At 38.3% G+C, this 9,688-nt stretch overlaps 1 protein-coding gene across 4 annotated transcripts in view; it reads left to right on the forward strand.

Moving 5' to 3' along the window:
* Nucleotides 1-8,397, forward strand: part of LOC308059208 (uncharacterized protein) — a gene marked incomplete at its 5' end in the record, with an annotated part of 52,581 nt that extends 44,184 nt beyond the window's left edge. For 2 of the 4 annotated variants that reach the window (XM_080376196.1, XM_080376198.1), the window contains one exon: nt 2,310-8,397. In XM_080376196.1, coding sequence (XP_080232322.1) covers nt 2,310-2,357 — 48 coding nt within the window. In that variant the 3' untranslated portion in view covers nt 2,358-8,397. The other 2 variants (XM_080376197.1, XR_013926169.1) reach the window with 2 other exon arrangements.
* Nucleotides 8,398-9,688: the final 1,291 nt, after the last annotated feature.

The following is a 9,688-nucleotide window of genomic DNA, read 5'->3' on the forward strand; positions in this document are numbered from 1 at the left end:
ATTTTATCAAAGACTGCATATAAGACAATCACTTCTAGAGGTGATCAAAGACATAAGATGGATATGTAGCCCTTAACTAAAACAGATAAAAGAAGTGTCCCTCTCTCCTCTTGGGTACTGCACCCTTTGCAAGTGTAGGTGAGAACCGGCTGGCCTGGCTCTGCCAGCTAGACAAAACTGCTGCTTTCTATTAGATGCATGTGGTTGTCAAAAAATTTAAGCAAGCTACTGTATCAGCTATTCTATGCAGCACCTGCATAAACCAAAGATCTCAAGACCAAGAAATGCAATGTGTATCCTTCTATTACTTTTTTTCCTGTTTCATGTTAAGGAATACTGCTTTCTTGTTCTGCCAGTGCGTGAAAGCGCAAAGAATGCGTTTATGTGCTTGTGAAAAAACAGCTCTGATAATACTTTCTGAAACCTTAAAATGAGTTCCCAAATTGGTCTTTCATGTTAGCAAGTGCTACTAAAGTTACAGAAGTGCTTTACTGGAGCAACTGTTGTGTGTAGAAACCTGTTGCAGTAAATTTTGGTTTATTTCTGTTGCTTACTTTTTATGTTATGTGCAATAGGGAAGGTAATAAGAATAGCAAAGGAATAGCTACTAGAACACTTATGACATTTAAGAAAAAGGCAAAACAGCAGTGAAACTGTAGCTAAGGAAGCCTATTTGGTCTCTGTACTTCCTTGAGAATATCCAGTCTACACATAACTCTGTGAAAGCAGTCACAACAGTTGAATCACTGTCAGAAAATCCCTACTTCTATGGAAAAAATGGAAACAAAATAGTTGGATTAAACTGAGATACAACTATTTTTTTCACAACACAGGACTAGGAAAAATTAGGTTTTTCTTGTCTCAGCCTTATAACTGGGTTTGACTCCTAGATGGATTAATCTGATAATCTAGATCAAACCACCATCAACTTGCTGATTTTATTTGCAACGATATTTTTAATTTGGTGGTTGTAATACCACAGTTTTAGTTTAGTAAGTAATGGTATGTCAGTCTTAATGTGTTTGTTAAATTGTTATATTTGCTGTCCATTTTTTTTAATATGCAATAAGGAGAACTGTACAAACTAATTTGTTCTTTCAAACTGTATCTGTTTCTGCATGTCAAGAGTGAAAGTAGGATCAGCTATGGTATTTGCGTGCCAGTTATTTCTCATTCTTCTAATGAAAATGTTCAAAAAGAAAGGAACTGAGAGGAAGGAAACCTCTGTCTGTTGAGAAGAGAAAGTGTTTCCAGTGAAAATTAAGAGATCAGTAGACAGAAACAGCTGATACGGATGGCTTTGGAGGAAATCCCCTCTCATGGAAAAGGGACAATATATTGGGGGCTGTTGAGATAACAGTACTTGATTTGCCACAGTGCAGAGTGAAGACTGAATTCACCCCACAAGTCTCATGTCTTAATTTTGAAAAGTTACTACTCTGATGGCTTCATTCTTCTACTTCTGTAGACCTTAAAACATGGCTGTGAACAGAATCAGCCCCTGATTGCTCACAGCCCTAAATGTGACTGCCCCAGCAGTCAAGACTGTTAATGCCTTTTCCTCCCCTCTTCCTCCTCTCCATGATTTAGGAAGCAGCATATACCAAATGTTTTATTTTCCTGAACAGCTACTTTCCAGTTTACTGAATTTTTATACAAAAAAAGATTCTGATTAACCAAGTCTCAGAAGATGCACTAGAATCTGATGGGTTTCAATACTGCGTGCAGTTAAGATATTTAAGCTGAGGTACACTGAAAACATAGAAGTGGAAATGGACTTTTCCTAATAGTTAACATGATTTTGTTATTAACTTAGGCAGTAAATATTAATGACAGTTATCGTTGGTGGATATCTCTGAGGAATGTGCCTTTATTTGCTGTTTGCAAGGCGCTGCACATGTGCGATTCCTTGCAGTTAGTGCCAGTTGATTGCTGGCTGTGCATGCTGCTACTGTCAGGAATTATATCTCATGTTTTGGATTATAAAGTGGATTTTAGAGAATTTCCCCCAGGCTTTTCAGTGACTCTGCTTATTACTGACACAAGTGAATCAGCTGTTAGCTGAGCTTTGCTAATTTGGACCCATAACTGGTACAACAGTGCTGCTCAGTACTTACTCGTACGTCTTGCTGTTTGGCCTCTAGTCATTTAGCAGCCCATGCATAAGTCATGGAAGTGGTAGAAATCTAATACTGAACCTAGCTGCCATCAGTTCTTATGATGACAACTTCCCTCCAAATGTAAGTTCAATTTCCTTCAGTAATACCCCTTTGCTTTTTCTTTCCGTTTTCTCCTTTTTTCCACTTTAGGCAGTGCTGGTGCTAAAAGAAAGAAAATCCGGAGCTGTCTGGTATTAGAGACATCAGACTTACTTCAAAATTGGAGATACGGGTAGGTTGAAGAAGGGTTTCAAAAGCCAAGGAGAATAACTCAATGAAGGGAAAGTCAGGAGAGGGTTGTTCAAGAAATGACCAGAAGGAAACCTCTTACTTTTTCTGAAGATGTATTTTAAAAACATGTTTCTCTGTACAACTGAGGTTTTTTTGTTTGTTTTCTCTCACCCAGGCTAAAGGTCAATCATTTAGTGATTTCTGCAGAAGCTTGAACTGCCTTGACCTTCCTCCAAGTCCAGACTATTAAAATGATGTATCTGATAGTAGTTTCTTTGAATATAGAAGTGGTTAGGTCAGTTGCTGTTATATACCACAGAATTGTAACTGAAGTCAAATTGAAACAAAGGAAAAGCAGAAGTTGAATGCTATATTAACCTGTGTTGCTAGCACAGATCCAGAATGCAGTTTTAGAAAAAAGTAGCATTTGTCTGGCTGTAATTATATATGACTAATAGCAGAAATTTATTCTAGGTCTCATTCATTTTGGATTACCTCTATTTGTAAGATGAGCAATTGAAAAGACCTTGATCAAGGAGTATATTTTAAATTGTTTGCAGTTTAGTGGAAGAGAGAATACAGATCAAATGATAAGCTAGTTGTACCTAAGAGAAATTAATCAGTTAAGGGAGTGCAATTATTAGTGAGATTTTTATCTGTGGAGAGGAGAGAAATATAAATCTGTTCATTCAGATTTCAGTCTACTTTACCTGTGCCACTTAGCGAGACAAAAGCTTAATTTTAAATTTGTATACAGAAATTTTGCATTAATTTAGCATGGGACACATTACCAAATGCAAAACCAAGTCCCTCTGTTGGGAAGCAGGTTCACAGCAATCTTTAGCTGGACCCTTGGGAGTGACAGGGCTGATACATTCAAAGAAGTAATAATCCCCTTGTGAGTGACAACAGAAAAAACCCTGAATGCATACTAAGGCATTGCTGCAGGTCCTATCCTTAAGATTTGTTCAATACTTTTCTGAATAAAACCAGCTTGGAGGCAAAGTTTGTGATTTTTTTTCCCCATACATATATATATAAATAAATATATATATATAAACATATAAGATTGTACACACACACTTTGTATTTACATTTAAACACTTCTGAGATTACAGGAATAAATATGTCACATTCCTGCATTCCCCAGTTGCACCTGATGACATTTCAACACAGTTGGTTTTGTAGATATCCTTTGCCACTTGCTAAAAATCACTCTGATCAGTGTAGTTGTTTTTTTTCCAATAAAGGCACTGTATCAATTTAGAAGGTAGTAGTAGAAGCTACAGCTGTATAGTGGCTGTTGGAAAATGGGCCCCATTTGGAATTCTACATTTAGTACTGCAGAAACTTCATTTGAAATTAAGGTTTTATCAAAACAAACAAAACAACAACAACAAAAACCAGACAGACTGGTGGTAAGTTCATTGTTGTTAAATTTGAAGAAAGTTAATCTAGTCAGTGTGGCATTTTGAGGCCAAACAGTGTGCGCCAGTCTCACTTATCTGGATAGCTACAGCTCAAACTTAAGCAAAAAATTGTGTTTCTAAGCCTCTATTAATTGAGCCAAACAAGCAGCAGTAGCTAAAATGCAGCTGTAACAGTGAAATGAGAGAAAAGATAGTGTCGACCCTACTTTGACACTGCAGTTTACTGACTTAGGTTCTCAGGCTGAAGAAAAGGGATTATAGATCCAGATGTGGTGGGTGAGAGGATGTGACATATTCAATATACCTTATATGCAAATGCTGTTGCCAAATCCTCTCTTGTCTAAACCCATCTCTTCTACGGACCGCGTGGAGAAAGCTGGCCTAAGGCAGTTAATGGTGACCCTATTCCACCTCAAACACCAACACCCACCCCACCCCACCCCCTGCCCTTTGCATTGAGCTAGCTCACTGCACTAGTTCAGCATCTGGAGAGCAGACCAGGGCTGGGGTGAGTATTTTTCCTATACCATGGAAACAAATGGGGAGTCTTGAAATACCACCACTTGCTTATAGCCTGGATCTGAGTTAGCATCTGCATCAAGAAGTGTCTCACCCAAGGCTGTTCATCTAACTCCTCAGATATCCAGCCCACTCTAAATGTGATAAAAAAATTAATTATCTCACCTTTTCTTTGTGTGATAGAACACCCAAGTTACTAATTGGTTAGTCAAGTTTCTTGTTTTCAAGAAAAAAACATTCTGAAAAGAAACGTTAATCTTCTGCTCTCCCCTACCCCAAATCGATGTTTCTTTGAAGGATCAGGAATGTTATCCAATCTTCAATTAATAGCTACAGAGTACATTGTATTCCTTTATATGCATGCAATGGAAAAATTCCTTATAAAATCATGGTTCTACCAACTGAGTTGGCTAAGCTAACTAAAAGTCCACAGTGGGGTAATTTTCTTTCCTTTGTTCTTTATTATAAAGTCCTGATTGGGTTAGTTCTACTCAATTATGTCTGGGAAAATGGTTGATAAACATGTTCAGGTAAAGAGAACAGAATATTCTCAGTCTTTCACCTACACATGCAGTTAGGTGGCCCATTAGTACTTTTATCTTGTCAGCGGCTGCCTCACAGGATCGTCAAATGGTGAAATCTGCATTTTGTCCCAACATGGTTTCGAGCCACTCACCTAGAGATAAGAGGTCTGTATTCCCCTGAACCACTCTTGCATATACCTTTAATATCATTCCTCTCCATAATACACTTCTACTGTATGTTATGTTTTATCAGTAAATCTTCCAGCTGTGGGAATTTACAATGAAAATAACCTTCAGGTTGAGGACGTTTCTGGTATTAGCTCTGTCCCTTATTATCCTACTTCCCTTTAAACCTCTTCGATGTGAAATTGAAATGGTTAGTTGTACACGGTAAAACAAGGAAAACCTATTTCCATTTTCAAAAGATGAAACTTTCTGGTGCATTGGCTGGGACTAAACTTGAGGGTGGTAAATTTTCAGTCTGGTATGTAGGGAGTTAGCTACACGACTCATTAACATTAATTCCCCTCTGTAAATAATTTTGAAATACTTTAACTAGCAGGGGAGCTATTTCATCTTTTATACTTAGCTGATTGTAAAAATGTATGCTGAAACCATCTGGCCTTAGTGTTTTGTTGGACTTCAGACTTTTAATAGCCAGTCTGATTTCCTTCACTGAATTGGAGTTTTCTAATCCCTGGCTCAATTCTTCATCCAAAGTAGGTAATACCGTGTTGCTATTTGCTTGTCAATCAATCCCTGTCTCACCAATTGAGATGAATAACACAGTTGCTATAAAAACTTTGAAGGTTTTGGGCCTAATTCTTGTTCGTGCTAAAGTTACTTTACACTACTCCAGTTGCTCATTTACTGGGTGTAAATGCAATTTATTGCCTGAGCAATATAAAGCGACTGTAACATAAATGAGAACCAGATCCCCAGTGTTCAGAGCAGCTAATGACTTCAAATTGCTGAGTACTATCTTCCCACAGGAGCTAGCATACTAGGATTTCAATGCATATAAAGAATGCAACAAGCCAATTAAAAATAAAGATATTAAACGAGAAATTGAATGGTTATTTCTAAGGTCTGTTTAGAGCTGATTTTTCGAAACAATGGGACTGATTAAGCCTGGCTGTTACAAACATGCTGACTTCATCTAAAGTTCAACACTGCATGAAGCTTGGATATTTGCCACAGTACATGCAATGAACTCTCTGTATTACTTAGAGAAGGAGGACTATATTTCAGAGGTCCATGCAGGACTCCCTGACTCACCTCATGGCACTTTCCTCCCAGGACTGTCACTGAGATTCAACAGTTTTTAAGTTGTGATGCCCAACAGTGCGTTTTGATAATGGGTGAGTGGGGGAATAATGGCAAAAGTAACCTGAAACTGTAGTTACTACACTGTTACATCACACCTTTTTTTCATTTCTGAAGTCATGTTTTTTACTGCCTAAAGACTTACAAAGCAGTTTTTTATTGTAATGCCCTGTAATGACGGTGAAGATCTAAGCTGGTGCTGGTCTATACTAAGGAAGACATTTGATGGCAAATAGCCTGTGGCTATTCCAGTTTAGACAGAGATCAGTCATCTCCATGTTATTCTTACATCTCTGTAATATCAGCATGAATAACCATTTTCATGTGAAGTGCACATTCCTGCCCCCCTCTTCCTTTCCTTTTGGTCTGCCAAAGACACTTCAACAATCCACATGCTAATGAAGAATTGTTCTGTCATGGAAACCATAGACACAAGAAGATTGATTTGCTAATACATGAATCCTTATATGCCATAAGTAAATTGTCCTCTGTGCTCTGTTCAGTACTTCAGACCTATAAATCTTGTGCCTAGTCTTCTCGCACCAGCTGCTAGTCAGCTGATTTCAATCCTACCTTCACCTTGCTAAAGAACATAGGGAATGTAGCGTATATATCATCTTATACAGATATTAATAGCCTTCTGGCATTGCTAAATAACAGCCTGGTTGTCTAACCTAGGGCTGTGTTAAGGTGTGCATGTCATAGTCCAAATCCCTCATAAACTACAGCAGCATTCTTAGCGTGGTGTTTTTGCAGCACCTCTCACGCTAACTAGCTCTTGAGGCTGGATTCTGTAAAGGAAAACCCATGTGGTTCCTCTCCTGAAGGCACAGGCATGTTCCTGTTGCACAAAAAAAAAAAAAAAAAAAAAAAAAAAAAACAACAAACCACACACCAGAAAACTTTGTGTCCACTTAAAAGTGACTTTTGCACTGTTCTAAGGTAGACCTATGTCTAAAATTATTTTGCTGATTTTTAAATTAAAGGTAAAAATAATATTACTGCTCCTATGTAAGTACACAACAGGCGTTATGGGTGCTAATAAACAGAATCCTCTTCTTATTCTTTGGCATTGAACATTATGATTTACACCAATGTAATTGAGAGTGGAATATTTTCCTACTTCCCAGTTAAGATAAATCATTTTAAGTAGTAAAATATTTTTGAGATGTTGCTCTTGCCATCATAACTGTCTGTTTTGCTATGAGAAAAAAATCTATATAAATGTTTTAGAGCAGAGCTGATCATTTTATATTGCTTAGGCAGTTATGATTCGGTTTGCATATGTTAAAACACTAACATTAAATAATGTGGTGAATGCAGGAATTACTAGTGCCATCTATTGTTGGCAAATGTAGACTTGTAATTATTTGCATATTCTATGATAAAGGAACATTAAAAATTTAATATTTTACTGAGGTTTATTACAAAATGAAATAGTTTATGTAATTGCATGTTGGAATGTTTGTACTTTGCATACTTAGAAATTTGTTTTCAGAAAGAATATCCCTGGGTTTTATTTTTATTACAATCTTGCATCTGAACTCAAACTCTGTTTTAGTTTTGGACCCTGAAAAAAGCTTGTAGTGATTTCCTGTACAGTAGGAGAGAAGCCAAATTTTCACTTCCTGGACACAGTTAATTTTGACTTGAAGAATCTTCAAACGTGCACCGTCATTTGAGCCTAAGTGTCATTCCAAAGCAGTGCTGTGATGCAGAAGTCTCTTTCACTCCCCAGGAAACTTAAGGCCACATTTAGACTGTTTCTTTTACATCTTCATGGTGTTTGAAAAGCAGAGGCCCAGCCTTTACTTAGAGTGATGCAAGGCACGCGAGATGTCTGTGCTGTGAATACAGGGAGGAGGTGGGTAGTTGCAAATGGACCTCAGAAGACCTGAATGTGGTTCCTAGCTTTCACCATTGATGCAAAAGGAAACCTCTGATGGGCAAAGCTGGTAAAGCAGATTTAAAGAGACGGATTTTCTCAAGCTCAGCATGCTTGGGAGCTGTTGTCATAGATTTTCCTCCTGAGGGAAAGGTGAGAGATGTTCCCCAGCTGCCAAGGGAAGCACAGAAGCATTGCTACTAGAGTTCTGTGGTCTCCGGGTACTAAACCGGGTGACATTTGAATGGTGATGTCACAGTATTACTTCCCTGTATCACAACTTTTCACTGTGGTTGCTGCGTTGCCACACTCCATAGGAAAAAGTGGACCAGAAGGTGGGTCAGTTGTGCTCCAGGAGAGTTAATCTGTCTCAACAACACCTCTAAGCCACACAGCTCATCACCTCGCATTTTGGGGCCACTGTTTTTGACTGCTGTTATTGTACAACAAGTCATAAACAGATTTTAAATCTGGGAAAAGGGCAGTAGTTGCTTACATCAATAGGTACATCTGAAGAAAAATGACATGATCAGAAGGAATCTAGTCTAGCTAAATAATTTTCAAATGACACAAACTCAGTACATCCCCCATAGCAATAAATTCTACCTTGGTCTAATCCTCTAGGCACTTAAATTTGTTGGTGCTGGGTTCCTCCCTGTCACTTCATGCTCCATTGCAATCTTCACATGGGCAGGCATTCCTTTGACTCAACCCAAATCCCCTAAATATACCCTGATTTTCAGATACGGTCAAGTCACAACCAATGTACCATTGTATAGCTAGGCATACAAGGATCACTTGGAAGAAGAGAGAAGCAAAGCCCAAATAAAGGTTTGAGGTTAAGACAATCACTCAAGAGGGAACAGATCTCTGATTTCCAGACAAGGCTTCTCAAACACACACTTTAAATTAGACCATCTTTGATTAAAAATACCAGTAACCATGACAGCAAGGAACAAGGCTTCCCCCCCATATTCCAGCAGAATACCCCATGCACTTTATGTTTTATCATTAGGAACTTCAGAAGTTTTTCTTTTTTAACATGTTAGTTTGATAAGAAGGGAAGTGTAAACTTTGAAAAGCTATTCTATTATTTTACCTCTGACAGGATTGATTTTAACAATTAAACATTAATCCAGTAAAAAGGAATAGCTATATCATAGAATGATCAAGATAATACTAAATTAAAATTACTTCATTTCTGCATGGCAAAATGGCTTTCATCTGTTTTGCTTGGGGTAAATTACTTTATAAGAAAAATATAGCATTTAAGTATAGAAATGTCACAGCACTATCAAGCCTAGCCAGCTACAACAAGGCTTTTACCATCCTCATCCCATACCAGGTTGACTTCAGTAAGTAGCTCCTGCACCTTGCTTCGACACAGGCACCAATCCCCCACAAGGTTTCCAAAGTTCATCTACTGTCTGTGCTGTTTCTCCATCCTCTTCAGGCCCATCCACCCTGCTTCCTGCCTCTGCTGCATCTGGAGTCTTCCTTCTCCAGGCTCCTCTTCCAGCCAGCCCCTCCTCATCCAGGCCTCCTCCTTCTTCACTCTGCTTTTCCTGGGGCTTCTCCCACATCTGAGGTACTCTTTCTCCTCCCTCTGCTTCT

The sequence above is a fragment of the Falco punctatus genome (assembly GCF_963210335.1).
Source record: "Falco punctatus genome assembly, chromosome: 2".
In the NCBI taxonomy this organism is placed as follows: Eukaryota; Metazoa; Chordata; class Aves; order Falconiformes; family Falconidae; genus Falco; species Falco punctatus.